The sequence below is a fragment of the Scardinius erythrophthalmus genome (assembly GCF_964197995.2).
Source record: "Scardinius erythrophthalmus genome assembly, chromosome: 25".
Lineage (NCBI taxonomy): Eukaryota > Metazoa > Chordata > Actinopteri > Cypriniformes > Leuciscidae > Scardinius > Scardinius erythrophthalmus.
The window spans coordinates 31,962,160-31,980,699 of NC_138245.1; the positions used below are offsets into that span (position 1 = coordinate 31,962,160).

At 37.0% G+C, this 18,540-nt stretch overlaps 1 protein-coding gene across 2 annotated transcripts in view; it reads right to left on the minus strand.

The window, feature by feature from the left end:
- strn (striatin, calmodulin binding protein) overlaps positions 1-18,540 on the minus strand; it is a 60,582-nt gene continuing 42,042 nt past the window's right edge. For both annotated transcript variants that reach the window (XM_081357342.1, XM_081357341.1), the window contains 10 exons: positions 17,394-17,537; positions 17,055-17,191; positions 14,639-14,814; positions 13,658-13,705; positions 12,980-13,101; positions 9,542-9,709; positions 8,032-8,178; positions 4,540-4,641; positions 4,380-4,466; positions 1-3,429 (listed from right to left, as the gene is read on the minus strand). In XM_081357342.1, the coding sequence (XP_081213468.1) occupies positions 3,260-3,429; positions 4,380-4,466; positions 4,540-4,641; positions 8,032-8,178; positions 9,542-9,709; positions 12,980-13,101; positions 13,658-13,705; positions 14,639-14,814; positions 17,055-17,191; positions 17,394-17,537 (1,301 nt within the window). In that variant the 3' untranslated portion in view covers positions 1-3,259. The remainder of the gene's footprint in view (positions 3,430-4,379; positions 4,467-4,539; positions 4,642-8,031; positions 8,179-9,541; positions 9,710-12,979; positions 13,102-13,657; positions 13,706-14,638; positions 14,815-17,054; positions 17,192-17,393; positions 17,538-18,540) is intronic.

Below are 18,540 nucleotides of genomic sequence, written 5' to 3' on the forward strand. Positions count from 1 at the left end.
TACAACATATTCTTTTATTATTGTATTATATTGATAAATGTCCATCTGAGGAAAAAAAAAGAATACAACAAGAAATCAAGAATAAACTGTAATATCAATAATAAAATATGTACAAGAGGAGTATAGCATTTATTAACAATCTTTCCACTCTCTCTCTATACAACCAAAAGGGTAAAAGTTCAGTGACAGCTCTATACAGGCGGAACCGGAACACGTCTCGCTCGTGACGTCACAGTCCGATCGTCCAATCAAACTCCCTTCAAATTCTCCATCTCAACTCTTTAATGTTTCCGATAATCATTGAAGCGCGTCGATCGATCAGTAACCGGTTATTAAATCTCCGTTGAGCACTTTAGTATGTTCAGTAGCCGAGTCAGCTGTACAGTTCCCATCTCTGACCAGCAGGTGGCGCGAACTACTCTCTCTAGCACAAATATCGATTAATCTTCACTGTTAGCTTCGCAGGTTAATATACACTGTATTCTGGTTCATAAATAGATTGTTGATCAATACTTTAAAACTATACATATTGAGATTCTTTCTTATATATCTAAAATTAATACGCACCGAAAATGAACGAAATCAGAAAATATATTTACTAGTACGAAAACACGCACGCGCACGCACGCGGTTCCCTTTCAACGTCCCACACCAGCGCGCGCTCAGTGCACGAGCTCAACGTCAAACGTGCCTCAGATTTAAAGGAGAAGAATCCAAAAATGAAAAAAAATAACGATTTAATCACCCTCGTGTTCCAGTGTCGGAGATGCTGTTTTCAACACCGCAAAATGAGCCGCTCATTAAATGTCACAATTAGCATTTTTAATTGCAAGAATAGCCAATATCTCACAATTCAGACTTTATAAACCCATCATTTTTTCTCCTAGTTTGTCCTACAATTCTGAGAAAAAAAAGTCAATTATGAGTTTTAAATTTGGAATTGCGAGAAATTATTCGCAATTGATTTTTCTTCCTCAGAACTGGGAGATAAACTCACAATTCAGAAAAAAATGTCAGAACTGTGAGAAAAAAGTTGCAATTACTTAGAAAAAAGATTGACTTGTGAGATACTTGCAATATTTTTTTTTTCATAATTCGGAGAATATACAGGTGAAACTTGGAAAAATTAGCATATCGTGCAAAAGTTCATGAATTTTGGTAATTCAACTTAAAGGTGAAACTAATATATAGACTCATTACATGCAAAGAGAGATATTTCAAGCCTTTATTTGTTATTACTTTGATGATTATTGCTTTCAGCTTATGAAAATTTTGAATTTAGGGTTTGCATAAGCTATAAGCTATAATCATCAAAGTAATAACAAATAAAGGCTTGAAATATCTCACTTTGCATGTAATGAGTCTATATATTAGTTTCACCTTTAAGTTGAATTACCAAAATTCATGAACTTTTGCACGATATGCTAATTTTTCCAAGTTTCATCTGTAGACTCAAAGTTGCCAGAAAGTCAAAACTGTGATATTAAAAGTCATAATTACCATTTTTAATAGCGAGTATATATCTCACAATTTTGACATTTTTCTCCTCAGAATTTCAAGCTTATATCACAATTCAGACATTAAAGCCCAATCGCATTTTCCTCGTAATTCCTAGTTTGTTTTTTCAATTCTGAGGAAAAAAGTCGATTGTGAGTTTTAAATATGGAGTCGCGAGAAATGGAGATTTTGGATGTCCGACGGCTCATCCCCCCCCCCATAAAAAATCACAGTTAACTTAAAAAGATGTTTGAGGGAGAAAGTGCCACGGGTTCGAGGGCGAGTAAACGCTGACAGATTTCAAGTTTGGCTGAACTAGTCCTTTAACAACATTTGGTCGAGTAGCAAACCTCTGGCTGAAGGAAACACACAAACACTCAGTTCTCTTGTAGTGCTCATGTCATCATTTAAAGGCAAACAATCCCCATAAAAGCAGAAAGTCTCTATCCTAGCAGTTAAAAACACGCAGACCTGCACACGCACGTCTAGAGTTCAAGTAATCACAGACCAATAAAGCAGAAGAGTTTCAAATAAAAAACCTCAACCTGCAAAACGTGGGTTACGATCTATTAGCAACCGATCACCAGTCATACACTGATAAAAAACACTAGTATCTGTTCCGAACTATTACATCTCAAACACACGAACCAGCGCCCGTGCGCAGCCGGCGAGGATGAGGACGAGCCCGACGTCACCGAGGCCCAGATCACTAGTTATTCATTTGGCATTACAGGCAAAAAAAAAAGATGAAAAAGGCAAAAAATAAATAAACATCACAGATTTCAGACAATTCTAGACTCCCGAATCGTTGTACTTTGAGTACAGCTGGTCAAAAACTGCAACACATTCAAACTATTATAAGACTTTTTCCGCATAATCACAAATATTCATAAACTCTAATCAAACGATCAGCGTTAGAGATCTGACCAGAGAGGGTTTCACAGACGCGCTGTTTTTAAAAATAAAAACATCCATAAACAGGCAAACGGAGTTTATCAAATCCAGGAGAAACTGCAGGTTTACGCGTAAACATATTAATATTATTAATTCAACGTAGCGCTTATGATGAACCTCAAGAAGCCCGTCAGAGACGGATCCACCACAGAATCAAAGACTTGAAGTATATTTAACAAAGAAAACGAGCACAGATCCAGTATTGTTGAACATTATGAAAGATCTTAATGCGCCGTTTGTCATGTGATCTTGGGGTGAAAGAGCGTTTGATTGGTTTATATTCCCACACAAACATCGTAGTAATTTTCTGAGCCGCAAGGTCTTAAACATCGTTTTTATGTTATATTATGTACAAATTGTTTTGAATAAGTTAACGTCGGTCGGTCGGTCGGACGAGAGGATCATATTCTCTGCGCTTCAGTGTTTTAGACCAGATCGCTCTCAATGATTCGCAGTAATTTGACGTATCTGGTGAGTTTAAGAGTTTGTTTCCACTCGCCGGAGAGGAACGGAGAGAGCCGAGTTTCTCGAGACTGTTTGAAGCAAAAGGCACGTCGTTTAAAAGGAGAGAAACCAGAAAGAGTGACACGCTCACGCTCACGTCAGGAGAGAAATCATGAAAGGAAAATAATAAAAAAATTAATCTAGGAAGCGTGAGACTTCCTGTGAGGCTGAACGGAGGAGGAGCCGAGATGATCCTCGTGTGTGTGTGTGTGTGTGTGTGTGTGTGTGCTTCCCCTCGAGCACCAGGCCCGCCCGGATCATCAGCTTCGAGTTCGTGGAAGCGGTTTGGGTCGGAGGTCAGAGGTCATACGAAGACTTTAGCGAGGGCGTCGGCTCCCGCGCTGCCGATGTAGCATTTGGTGGGATGAAACGCCACGTCGTGGATCGACTCGTCGAACTTCTTCCGGTGAGCCGTGAACTCCTGGATGCACGTCTTGCTCTCCATGTTCCACAGACGCACGGAGCAGTCGTGACCTGACACACACACACACACACACACACACACACACACACACACTCACTCACATCAACAACTTCCTCTGACTGATCCACACACATGCTGAATAAACGGAATGATAACGGTGCTCATAAGTAGAGATTGACTGATGTTGATTTATTTTGATAACCGATATCGATTTATTTGCATGTTTATGTGCCGATAACGGATATACAGAACCGATATTTATCGGTTTATTTGTTTTTGACCATTATAAAAACAGCACTAATCTGAACAAACTGTTTAAAGTCCTCCTGTAGTCAATAAACACCTGATATATACACTAATAACTTAAGAAACAGGGAACAGGTGAGAACTAATGAGAAACCATGGCAACAAACCAGAACTCAGGCAACGGAAACCATGAGCTAGAAACTAAACAGAACGACTGTGTGTTTTCAGCTGCAAACAAGTGTATTCTTCATGCCTTAAAATATCTTGAATGTAACTCGACACCCTTGCCTCATTTAGTATGCGCGGTTCTCTGAATATGCAAATGAGCCCCGCCTCCACTCACTCACTCACTCAGAGATCCACTGGTTGACGATCACACGTTGATCTGATTGGTTACAAGGTAGTTTGTGACGTCAGAAACACCAGCGATTTCAAAGCGTGTTTTTGAGACTGTCTTTGGTTCACTGCAGTTTTAAGGAGGAAATACTCAGCAATGCTGTCGACTTATGAACTTACACATGGATTGAGTTAAAGCACATTAAAAACACCACATAGACACATAAACAACATTAAACGCTGTATTTTCAGCACAGGGGGACTTTAAATATCGGTAAAATCGGTCAATCTCTACTTATAATCAGAGTAAAAGTGATGTTTTTAGGGTTCTTTTGACCCGTTTATGATCTTTCCCTCATAAAAGAACAGCATTAAAAGCGTTTACATGATTGTGATCCGTATGCAAGCGTGAACTTACTGCCGGACATCAGATAGAGTCCGTTGGGATCCACCGCGAGACTGGTTACAGCATCAAGATGAGCCACCATAGAGTGAACACACTTGCCTGAAAAGAACCATCAACATGAGAATATACATCATCATCATCATCATCATAACTCTTGATGTCCCTCCGTTACCGGTGTTGTTGTCGAAGAAGCGTATGTGCCGATCCTCCTGTGCCGTGACGGTGATGGGAAGCGTCGGGTGGCTCAGGACTTTATTGATCTGACACGGCGCATCTGAAGATCAAACAGGTCAGAGGTCAGAGAGGATCATAGGACGTTACCAGTCGCTCATCTTCTATTTATAGGAACGTTTAAGTTTTTTGTTTTTTTTTTATAGGGCAAGTTTAAGTTTTTATTTTATTTATTTTTTAAAGGGCAATTTTAGTAAAAAAAAAAAGATTTATTGTAGTTTTAGTTTTTTTTTTTAAATGATTTATGGGGCAGTTTTAGGTTTTTTTTTGTGTCACGTACCAATAACAGGAATTTACGGAAGAGGACTGGGGCCAAGCAATAACAAAAAAATAAAAGCATCTCGAGATCAAAGTCATTATAATGCGAGATTAAACTTGTTAAATTTCGAGAAAAAAAGTTTAAATAAAATGTTGAGAATAAACTCATTAAATTTCAAGAATAAAGTCGTGTTTTGAGAAAAAACTCGCTAAATTTCGAGAAAAAGTCTAAATAAAATGTTGAGAATAAACATTCAATTTCGAGAATAAAGTCGTGTTTTGAGAAAAAAATCGTTAAATTTTGAGAAAAAATGTCAAAATAAAATGTTGAGAATAAACTCATTAAATTTCGAGAATAAAGTCGTGTTTTGAGAAAAAACTTGTTAAATTTCGAGAGAAAAAAATCGAAAAAATGTTGAGAATAAACTCATTAAATTACGAGAATTAAGTCGTGTTTTGAGAAAAAACTGGTTAAATTTCGAGAAACAAAAATCGAAATAAAATGTTGAGAATAAACTCATTAAATTTAGAGAATAAAGTCGTGTTTTGAGAAAAAACTGGTTAAATTTCGAGAAAAAAGATTAAATAAAATGTTGAGAATAAACATTAGATTGAGAATAAAGTCGTGTTTTGAGAAAAAACTTGCTAAATTTCGAGAAAAAAGTTGAAATAAAATGTTGAGAATAAACTCATTAAATTTCGAGAATAAAGTCGTGTTTTGAGAAAAAACTCGCTAAATTTCAAGAAAAAAGTAAAAATAAAATGTTGAGAATAAACATTAAATTTCGAGAAAAAAAGTTTAAATAAAATGTTGAGAATAAACTCATTAAATTACGAGAATTAAGTCGTGTTTTGAGAAAAAACTTGCTAAATTGAGAAAAAGTTTAAATAAAATGTTGAGAATAAACTCATTAAATTTCGAGAATAAAGTCGTGTTTTGAGAAAAAACTAGTTAAATTTCGAGAAAAAAGTTGAAACAAAATGTTGAGAATAAACTCATAAAATTTCAAGAATAAAGTCGTGTTTTGAGAAAAACTGGTTAAATTTCGAGAAAAAAGTTGAAATAAAATGTTGAGAGTAAACTCATTAAATTGAGAATAAAGCCGTGTTTTGAGAAAAAACTCGTTAAATTTCGAGAGAAAAAAATCAAAATGAAATGTTGAGAATAAACATTAAATTTGAAGAATAAAGTCGTGTTTTGAGAAAAAAAATCGCTAAATTTGGAGCAAAAAAATCAAAATAAAATGTTGAGAATAAACATTACATTTCGAGAATAAAGTCGTGTTTTGAGAAAAAAATCGTTCAATTTTGAGAAAAAAAGTCTAAATAAAATGTTGAGAATAAACATTAAATTTCGAGAATAAAGTCGTGTTTTGAGAAAAAACGTGAAAATTTCGAGAAAAAAGATTAAATAAAATGTTGAGAATAAACTCATTAAATTTTGAGAATAAAGTCGTTTTGTTTTGAGAAAAAACTGGTTAAATTTCGAGAAAAACGATGAAATAAAATGTTGAGAATAAACTCATTAAATTAAGAATAAAGTCGTGTTTTGAGAAAAAACTCGCTAAATTTCAATAAAAAAGTAAAAATAAAATGTTGAGAATAAACATTAAATTTCGAGAAAAAAAGTTTAAATAAAATGTTGAGAATAAACTCATTAAATTACGAGAATTAAGTCGTGTTTTGAGAAAAAACTTGCTAAATTGAGAAAAAGTTTAAATAAAATGTTGAGAATAAACTCATTAAATTTCGAGAATAAAGTCGTGTTTTGAGAAAAAACTAGTTAAATTTCGAGAAAAAAGTTGAAACAAAATGTTGAGAATAAACTCATAAAATTTCAAGAATAAAGTCGTGTTTTGAGAAAAACTGGTTAAATTTCGAGAAAAAAGTTGAAATAAAATGTTGAGAGTAAACTCATTAAATTGAGAATAAAGCCGTGTTTTGAGAAAAAACTCGTTAAATTTCGAGAGAAAAAAATCAAAATGAAATGTTGAGAATAAACATTAAATTTGAAGAATAAAGTCATGTTTTGAGAAAAAAAAAATCGCTAAATTTGGAGCAAAAAAATCAAAATAAAATGTTGAGAATAAACATTACATTTCGAGAATAAAGTCGTGTTTTGAGAAAAAAATCGTTCAATTTTGAGAAAAAAAGTCTAAATAAAATGTTGAGAATAAACATTAAATTTCGAGAATAAAGTCGTGTTTTGAGAAAAAACGTGAAAATTTCGAGAAAAAAGATTAAATAAAATGTTGAGAATAAACTCATTAAATTTTGAGAATAAAGTCGTTTTGTTTTGAGAAAAAACTGGTTAAATTTCGAGAAAAAAGCTGAAATAAAATGTTGAGAATAAACTCATTAAATTGAGAATAAAGTCGTGTTTTGAGAAAAAACTGGTTAAATTTCAAGAAAAAAGTTGAAATAAAATGTTGAGAATAAACTCATTAAATTGAGAATAAAGTCGTGTTTTGAGAAAAAAATGGTTAAATTTCGAGAAAAAAGTTGAAATAAAATGTTGAGAATAAACTCATTAAATTGAGAATAAAGTCGTGTTTTGAGAAAAAACTTGTTAAATTTCGAGAAAAAAAGTCGAAATTTTAATCTCGCATTATAATGACTTTAATCTCGAGATGGTTTTATTTTTTATTACTGCTTGGCCCCAATCCTCTTCCGTAGGAATTAATACATACCAGTGTACAAATAAATAACTACAAATAAAACAAATAATAAATTGGTAGGTGTAATTTAACATTGCCAAATGCATTAGCTAGCACGGACTAACAACAATGAGCAATTTATTTTTATAGCATTTATTAATCTTTATGTTAGTTAATAAAAATTTGTTCATTGTTAGTTCACTAATGCACAACGTTTGATATTAAAAATATATTATTAGTCATGTTTTAGTAAATGTTGAAATGAACAAAGATTAATAAATGCTGTAAAAGTTTTGTTGTTTGTTAGTTCTTGTTAATGTAGTTAATTCATGTTAACAAATAGAACATTATTGTAAAGTTCAAAATGGAATTCTAACCACTCTGAAAAATATATATTTTCTTATTTAAATTGTAAGGATCTTAAGTGTCAAGCGTTCATTAATATGTGCGGTGTGTAGTGGAGCTATAAACAGTGCTGATCATGTGTGGCGCTGATGTGTCATGTGTGGGAATATTACCGGGTTTCCCGGCGGTCTGCGACTCCAGCTCCAGGATCATCTGTCGGGTCTCCATGTTGAAGATGCCGGTCCTGCCGTTACTGAAGGCCGTGACCATGTGAGCCGGGTCACAGCACACCAGATCCACTGACGACGGGACGCCCATTTCTGGAGCAGGGGAACACACACACGTCACATGTGCTTGACACGTTTCATACGACAGAAGAGCCTTCAGAAAATACTATTTTAGATTTTTGTAAACTGATGTGCGCTAATCATTCTTTAAAGCTACACTGTGTAGGATTTTCCCCCATCTAGTGGTGAAACTGTATATGACTACCAACCGAATATTACTTTCCAGCCTCTCCCATTCCGAGGACGTGAAAGGCGAAGCTTGAATTTCAAGGTTTGTCCCTCTTTGGCTAATGTATTTTCAAGATGGAGGCGCAACATGGCTGCCGCCATTCGAGCGACTCGCTCACATCTAAATGGCAGATTCTACGCTCACGAGAATACTTAATTAGTTGGTAGAAGTAATTACACATTAATGAGCACATATCATTTTGAAAGAACAAAGTGTTTTTTGCAAAGAATCAACTTAACAAATTACACAGTGTAACTTTAAGACTCCATTATGTTGGGGCGTGTTTCTATCCCAATATAAGCTAATCATAATCATAATCATGAATGACAGCAAAAAAAACAAAAAACAAAACCTAATAAAAGTCTTAAAGAATTAAAGAATGACTTAAAATATTTTATTTTATGTTATTTTTGGGGTGAATTCCAATCCTAATATCATCTAACCAGAATTACAAATGACAGCAAAATAATGAAATAAAAAAAATTTAAATAAGAAATTGTAAACTGATGTGTTAAATCATTCTTTAATTCTTTGTTATTTTGGGGTGTATTTCAATCCTAATATCATCTAACCATCATCATTAATGACAGTAATAAAACAAACAAAAAAGATTATTCATTACTAAAAAAAAAAAAAAAAAAAAAAAAATTATATATATATATATATATATGTCTCTACGGTGGCCCTAAACGGACAAACGCGTTTCGTCACGATGTTGGTCTTCGTGTAAAGAAGCGAGCTAAAGTCAGCGAATAAAACACTGACACAATGATGAACAAGTAACAATAATATTCGCAATAACTTTGTTTTACTGAATAATTAAGCAAACCTAATTTCTTAATTTATCTTTGTAAAGAAACTTCATTGTTTAACTGGCTACTCTCTGCTGTCTCAGACGACGACATCACTTCCTGTCGGACACCGTAACTTCTGTTGGGTGCGATTCACAACCTCACCACTAGATGCTGCTAAAACTTACACACTGCACCTTTAAGACTTTTATTATGTTATTTTGGGGTCAGTTTCAATGCTGATATCATCTAACTATCATCATCATAAAAAAAAAAGAAAACATCATTCATAAAATATTATAAAATGTAACAAAATACAAAAATAAAATAAAAAACGACATTTTTTGCCAACGGAAGTGTTAAATCTGTGTGTGACCTTGGTTCTGGTTGAAGAGGGCAATGGCTGGAGCAGCGTCTGCAGCGTTCCAGAGTCTCACGGTCCCGTCAGCGGAGCAGGACAGCAGTGTGTGATGAGCCGAGCTGTAGACCAAACCCCACACTGCATCTGTGTGTCCACACAATGACCCGCGCAGCACTGACGGCTCTATCAGAAAGAGAGAGAGAGAGAGAGAGAGAGAGAGAGTAAGTCATCAAAGCGCATCCATCCATCATAAAAGTGCATTTATCCATCATAAAAGTGCGTCTATCCATCATAAAAGTGCGTCTATCCATCATAAAAGTGCATCTGTCCATCATAAAAGTGCATTTATCCATCATAAAAGTGCGTCTATCCATCATAAAAGTGCGTCTATCCATCATAAAAGTGCATCTGTCCATCATAAAAGTTGTCCATCATAAAAGTGCATCTGTCCATCATAAAAGTGCGTCTATCCATCATAAAAGTGCATCTGTCCATCATAAAAGTGCGTCTATCCATCATAAAAGTGCATCTGTCCATCATAAAAGTTGTCCATCATAAAAGTGCGTCTATCCATCATTAAAGTGCATCTGTCCATCATAAAAGTTGTCCATCATAAAAGTGCGTCTATCCATCATAAAAGTGCATCTGTCCATCATAAAAGTGCGTCTATCCATCATAAAAGTGCATCTGTCCATCATAAAAGTGCATCTATCTATCATAAAAGTGCATCTATCCATCATAAAAGTGCATCTGTCCATCATAAAAGTGCATCTGTCCACCATAAAAGTGCATCTGTCCATCATAAAAGTGCATCTGTCCATCATAAAAGTGCATCTGTCCACCATAAAAGTGCATCTGTCCACCATAAAAGTGCATCTGTCCATCATAAAAGTGCATCTATCCATCATAAAAGTGCATCTGTCCATCATAAAAGTGCATCTGTCCATCATAAAAGTGCATCTGTCCACCATAAAAGTGCATCTGTCCATCATAAAAGTGCATCTGTCCATCATAAAAGTGCATCTGTCCACCATAAAAGTGCATCTGTCCACCATAAAAGTGCATCTATCCATCATAAAAGTGCATCTGTCCATCATAAAAGTGCATCTGTCCATCATAAAAGTGCATCTGTCCACCATAAAAGTGCATCTGTCCATCATAAAAGTGCATCTGTCCATCATAAAAGTGCATCTGTCCATCATAAAAGTGCATCTGTCCACCATAAAAGTGCATCTGTCCACCATAAAAGTGCATCTGTCCATCATAAAAGTGCATCTATCCATCATAAAAGTGCATCTGTCCATCATAAAAGTGCATCTGTCCATCATAAAAGTGCATCTGTCCACCATAAAAGTGCATCTGTCCATCATAAAAGTGCATCTGTCCATCATAAAAGTGCATCTGTCCACCATAAAAGTGCATCTGTCCACCATAAAAGTGCATCTGTCAATCATAAAAGTGCATCTATCCATCATAAAAGTGCATCTGTCCATCATAAAAGTGCATCTGTCCATCATAAAAGTGCATCTATCCATCATAAAAGTGCATCTGTCCACCATAAAAGTGCATCTGTCCACCATAAAAGTGCATCTGTCCATCATAAAAGTGCATCTGTCCATCATAAAAGTGCATCTGTCCACCATAAAAGTGCATCTGTCCACCATAAAAGTGCATCTGTCCATCATAAAAGTGCATCTGTCCACCATAAAAGTGCATCTGTCCATCATAAAAGTGCATCTGTCCATCATAAAAGTGCATCTGTCCACCATAAAAGTGCATCTGTCCACCATAAAAGTGCATCTGTCCATCATAAAAGTGCATCTGTCCATCATAAAAGTGCATCTGTCCATCATAAAAGTGCATCTGTCCATCATAAAAGTGCATCTGTCCATCATAAAGGTGCATCTATCCATCATAAAAGTGCATCTGTCCATCATAAAAGTTGCCCATCATAAAAGTGCGTCTATCCATCATAAAAGTGCATCTGTCTATCATAAAAGTGCATCTATCCATCATAAAAGTGCATCTGTCCATCATAAAAGTGCATCTGTCCATCATAAAAGTGCATCTGTCCAGCATCTGTCCATCATAAAAGTGCATCTGTCCATCATAAAAGTGCATCTGTCCATCATAAAGGTGCATCTATCCATCATAAAAGTGCATCTGTCCATCATAAAAGTTGTCCATCATAAAAGTGCGTCTATCCATCATAAAAGTGCATCTATCCATCATAAAAGTGCATCTGTCCATCATAAAAGTTGTCCATCATAAAAGTGCGTCTATCCATCATAAAAGTGCATCTGTCCATCATAAAAGTGCATCTATCCATCATAAAAGTGCATCTATCCATCATAAAAGTGCATCTATCCATCATAAAAGTGCATCTGTCCATCATAAAAGTGCATCTATCCATCATAAAAGTGCATCTATCCATCATAAAAGTGCATCTGTCCATCATAAAAGTGCATCTGTCCATCATAAAAGTTGTCCATCATAAAAGTGCATCTATCCATCATAAAAGTGCATCTGTCCATCATAAAAGTGCATCTGTCCATCATAAAAGTGCGTCTATCCATCATAAAAGTGCATCTATCCATCATAAAAGTGCATCTATCCATCATAAAAGTGCATCTATCCATCATAAAAGTGCATCTGTCCATCATAAAAGTGCATCTGTCCACCATAAAAGTGCATCTGTCCATCATAAAAGTGCATCAGTCCATCATAAAAGTGTCTATTCATCATAAAAGTGCATCTATCCATCATAAAAGTGCATCTGTCCATCATAAAAGTGCATGTCCATCATAAAAGTGTCTATTCATCATAAAAGTGCATCTATTCATCATAAAAGTGCATCTGTCCATCATAAAAGTGCATCTATCCATCATAAAAGTGTCTATTCATCATAAAAGTGCATCTATTCATCATAAAAGTGCATCTGTCCATCATAAAAGTGCATCTATCCATCATAAAAGTGCATCTGTCCATCATAAAAGTGCATGTCCATCATAAAAGTGTCTATTCATCATAAAAGTGCATCTATTCATCATAAAAGTGCATCTGTCCATCATAAAAGTGCATCTATCCATCATAAAAGTGCATCTGTCCATCATAAAAGTGCATGTCCATCATAAAAGTGTCTATTCATCATAAAAGTGCATCTATCCATCATAAAAGTGCATCTGTCCATCATAAAAGTGCATCTATCATCATAAAAGTGCATCTGTCCATCATAAAAGTGCATCTGTCCATCATAAAAGCAAAACTATAAGTGTGTCCCTTCGAGTAATCAAAAGTTCTACACACACACAGTCTTTACGCCTACTTGAACACTTGGGCCAAATAGAGGAAATACGTCATGCAAGTAGACAAGTGGTCAAGTGTAAAGAGCACAAGTGTGGGTATTTGGACAAAGCATCAGTCCCACACACACACACACACACACACTGGTACCGTAGGAGTCGTAGGGGTCGATGTTGGGGTTAGGAGTGTTCCAGCTCTGAATGGATCCGTCTAAACCCCCGCTGAAACACTGGTCTCCAGTCGAGCTCATCACCACACACAGAACCGGACCCCTGCGGACCAGAACACCAGCACATGTTCAGATGATCCATTAAAGAGCAGTTTCTGTCTGTGTTAAGTGTGTAATGTCTTGAGTTTCTTCCAGGAATGAACACGTCACAATATTCCTCATTATAATAATTCATATGCAGAATAAAGGGGCGGGGCCTGGTTGAATAAAGGGGTGGGGCCTGGTTGAATAAAGGGGTGGGGCCTGGTTGAATAAAGGGGTGGGGGCTGGTTGAGTTGGTTAGTAGTGTGTTAAACTGGCGGTTATGGAAAGGGGCGGGACATTTCCCAAAACACACTCGAAGCGCTCGACCAATCACAACACACTGCTCCAGGCGACCAATCAGAGCACAGTGTGCTTTTCAGAAGGAGGGGCTTCATAGAGACAGGAAGTAAACAGAGCGTTACTGACAGACTGGGAAGAGAGGAGCCGCAACAATGGAGAATATGAGGAGAATAATCAACATTCAAGCAGGAAAACCTGCTCTAGTAGAGCCTGAAAACAAAATTTTCTCAACATAGAGTTAAGCACATTGTGTTTATACTGTGGAGGAGCTGTACCTGTGAGCCCTGAACGTGTAGATGGGCTCGACATCAAGAGCTGCACACCTGAAACCACAAACACAAGAGTGTCAGGAACCGACGAGAGAAGCTCAGAGAACCACAGGCTCAGGTAGGGTTGGGGACCGCTCACATTTTAACCGGTTCCTGAAATTCAGTGCTGGTACCCAATGGTACCGTTTTCGGTAATTTGTAGAAGTGTTATTGACATTATGCCAGAGCTGCATCGGTCACTGTCTGCCATCGACGGTGATGCTTGAATATGAATTAAAACAACCATTTTAGTAATAAATAAAAATTCTATGAATAATAGTGTTGTGAATTTTCTAGTAATCAAATGAAGACATAAAACATTAATTTAATTGATCTTTTATATTAAATTAAACTTTTTTGTCAAACAACATGTGGCACAACTGAGCTTTATACTGGTAAAATTACAACATAGAAGAAAAAGATAATAATTTTTGATAATTTATTATTATTATTATTAGTGTTAGTATTATTATTAAATTGAGATATTTAAATTCGACTGTACAACAGTAATATATTATCAAGTTAAAACAAACTTTTATTTTGACAGGTTGTGGTGAAGACCTTTGAGTTTCCGTGTGTTAATGATATCACGATAGTTTTCTTAAATTAAACTGTATATCATTGTCTCAGAGCGGCTCTGGAAAGGCATTCATGTTCTCATATAGTGAGACTGAAAAACACGTGAGCATCACGCGTGCTTCAGTGTGTGTGTGTGTGTGTGTGTGTGTGTGTGTGTGTGTGTGAGGTAAATGAAACAGACACGCAGAACATGCAGGATTCGTATTTAAATACTCTCAGGTACCGAAATTTGGCAGCGACTGATTTCATGTGAACTGGTACTCAGTAGTAGCGACGTAACTGGGTCGCTGCCATTAAAAGTGGCGAGTTCGGAACCCAACCCTCACAGAACAGTGTAGAGAGATGTGACGGTGTAGAGATAAGACTGACTTCTTGGTTGGGGCAGTTTTCTGCAGGTTCCACATCTTCAGCGTGTGGTCTTCAGACGCGGTGATCAGGACCGGCTCCACCGGGTGGAACGCCAGGCCGCGGATCGAGTCGAAGTGGTTCCTGAGGGTGAACTTCGGGTTCCACGTCTTACGCAGGGCGTCTTTGTTGTTAGTGATCTGAGGAAAGGAGCGAACACATCGACAGGGTGATGAACGAACTGACCGTAACACTGGCCATGATTTTAATATATACAGTCAAACCTAGATTTACTCAGACACCTTCAACATTTCTCACATTATCAGTTTATTCGCTATAGTTTAGAAACTGTAATAAAATATGACGAACTCAGTTGATATTTGACTGGTTTTGTCCATCCTTCTGTTAGACTGAGTTATGTTGAATATCTGTCAGCTGTTAAACATTTTTTTTCTCTTTATTTTTATTCAAAAGACAAATGCTATTGTTAGTACAGAGTTTGCATTTTTTTACATTTTCAATCCCTCCCCAACCAACCCCGAACAAACTGATGATGTTCATTAACAGTAATGGTACATAAAAATACATAATTAAACTAACAACAACAGCAATAATAACAATAATGACACAGCAAAATTATATATTTATAAAAAAAAAAAAAAATAGTTAAATAAATAAATAATGAATAAATAGTAAAATAAAAAAGTATAGAGAAGGAAAAATAGCAGCTGTTAAATTTAACTACACAATTAGATAATATGTCGGAATGGAGGCTCACTATTGGCCAGCATCACACGCATCACATGACCAGCGTCGGCCAATAGCGAGCCTCCGTTCTGACGTACAACCCAGAAGCGCTGCACTGTTACACTACGTGAACTCACTCAGAGACACACAGAAGAACATGAAGAGTTGAATAAAGTTGATATTTTAGTTTTTTTTTGCGCACAAAAAGTATTCTCATCACTTGATGAACTTATGGTTGAGCCACTGTAGTCACTCAGACTATTTTAAACACTTTACTTTCTACTTTACTTTCACTTTATTTTAAACTTTACTAACTTTTCTGGGATGGCGGATCTCGATTACAGGGAAGCCTATGGAGGAGTGAGACAGCTCTCAGATTTAATCAGAAATATCTTCAGTTGTGTTCTGAAGATGAACGAAAGTCTGACGGGGTTGAACAACATGAGGGAGAGTAATTACTGACAGAACTTTCATCTTTGGGTGAACGAACCCAAGTATATGCTGAGTTTAGGTTCATTTATGTGAATCGAATGCGCTCAAGTTCACTGAGACCGAAACATCAGAAAGCAACATTATTTTACAAAAGCACAACGTTTTTTTTGTTATTGTGATATTTAAAAAAATAAAAGTAAACCCTTCACAGTCTGCATTACTCTTATCTGTATGACTGAACATGTATTGACTGAAAAGAGCATTTTAAGTTAAATGCAGTGATGTGTGTGTCATGCAGTAAACTCTTCCCACACAAACACTTAGGCCTCGTTTACACTGTCAGTGAAATGTGACCCAATTCCCCTTTTTTTCTCATATGTGACGCAGATCGTATGTGTTCTATGACAATGTAAACAGGAAAAAAACGCATGCATTCGGATATTTCGAGATCGGTTTCAGGCCTCATTCATATGTGGAAATAAATCAGATATAAATTGGATATGTGCCAATACGACTTTCTCGGATTTTCTGAGTCTTCTGCAAAGGGACGGATGGCCTGACGAAACGTTGTGTCATCGTAGGAGAGGAATGTGGACAAACATTGACACAACATATCAAAGGTTGGCTTGCTTATCCTAAAATGTCGACCCACTGCTCCACGTTAAAGCCGGCAACAATATGCTCCCGCCAGTCCTGAGATCTCTCTCGCACACAATAACTGAAGCATATGCACAGGCTGCAATGATGGCCCTTTTTGTCCTCCTCCGCCTCATAATCATGGCGATGTTTGGCGAACTTCGCATATATCGCAGAGCTATCATATTTTGCGTTCGTCCATCTGTGCAAGATAATTTAACCCTTTAAGCATGCGCAATGTTTCAGATCGTACGGCAAGTGTAAACTCATGAATCGGATATGGGTCACAATTGAAAGAACGGGTAAACGGACGGTCAAAAAAATCGGATATAGGCAACAAATCAGAATTGGGCATCAAGACCTGCAGTGTAAACGAGGCCTTAGATATGCGCCTAATAATAGCGCACATTTATCTATTAGCATTAGAGCGAGAGGACTGGTAAAGTTGCTACGACTTACATGTTTTAAGTGATAAGCCATATTTGAGGTGGATGGATGAATGGTGAATGTACGGATTTCTGCCGTTAACGATCTGTCGTCTCAAGCCTGCGGGAGTCTGCCAGGGTTTTTGTATTGCCAGAATTGAAGTTTTACTTTTAGTTCTGGATAATAGCCCTGTACTCACGTCGTAGGACAGATTCTCAGCCTCGTTGGCCACAGTGAGCCCGGCGAGTTCTCCGAGACCCAGCTCGCTCTCTAGCGCCTCGTCAGAACCCATGATGAAGGACTTTCCCGAGGACGGGGGAAAGGTCAGGGCTTCCACTGCAACAGGGTCACACACACATGAGCCGTTTGCAGAGATGGGGTCATTCAACTCAACTCACATGTATTTGTATAGCGCTTTTCACAAACCACAATTTAAACAATGTAATAATTGAATGCAGAAACTATGAGCTCATTGAAGAAATGAATACTTGTTTGTTAACAAATGATCATAAACTGATGGTGTTTGAGGCAGGATTACCCTCGTCGGTGCGGCCCAGCTGGTGCTCGTTGAGGCGGGGTAAGTTGGGACGCACCGGCGGCGCCACCGGAGGCTGAATAGACGACAAATCCTCTGCGTCTCGCAGATTAGCCAACATGTCCTGTAGCTTACACCGGTTCGGCCCTACAAACACAGAACAACACCGTTCATCTACTTCTGTGGTGTGCAACTCCCCGTCACAGTTCAGCCCACCTTTCATTTCTAGTCAATCACCAGAAGCATTTCTCTTTCTGTGCTTCATCGAAAGCTTACGGTTCAGGATTAGCTTTCAAGGTGGACTGTGCTCTGATGAGGGGATTTGGCACAGAGAGAAATCAGAGAGGAAAAATTAGTGAAAGAAAAGTGATAATTGAGGAGGCAAGCGAGCGACTCGGTACTTTCTTACAATGGAAGCAGGAGAAGGGGGTGGAGCCTGGTTTATATACACGCCCACTTGGGGGCAGAGTCAACAAGCCACACCCCCTTTCAAAGCACCAGCATAAAATGCAACAGAAGTGAGCAGTAAAGCGTCTCAGAAACAATAACCAGGAGAAAAGAAACAGTAGTTGTGTTTGAGATGCAGCTGGATGCTGAAAGAACAGATGATGGAGAACGGAAACAGAGAGCAGGTGCTGCACTCGTTTACTCAGAGCAACGGATGAAAAGAGGAAAAGGAGGAAGAGGAGGAGTGGATGACAGGATAAACACGTGACTGGATGAGTGACGGGAAGAACTGAAGAGAGCTGCTGGTTTTTGAACGAATGATTTTTAAGAGAAAGAACTTAAATAGGTACATTAGAATAAATGAGTGATAAACCGATATATCAGGCCAATTAAACGACCAATAACTGGCATTTTGACATCATCAGTGTGATGTCACTGGTTGGCCCATGACCAGAAATGGAGATTGGTTTCCATTTTTAATTTTTTTTTGAATGAACATATAAATATACTGAATCTCACAAAACCTGCACAGACGCTCGCTCAGAATTTTTCAGACATGTTCGGTCAGAAATTATATTTTGCATAAAGAAAATGAAGCCTATTTTGAAGCCTTCTATCTATCTATCTATCTATCTATCTATCTATCTATCTATCTATCTCTCTATCTCTCTATCTCTCTATCTCTCTATCTATCTTTCATCCA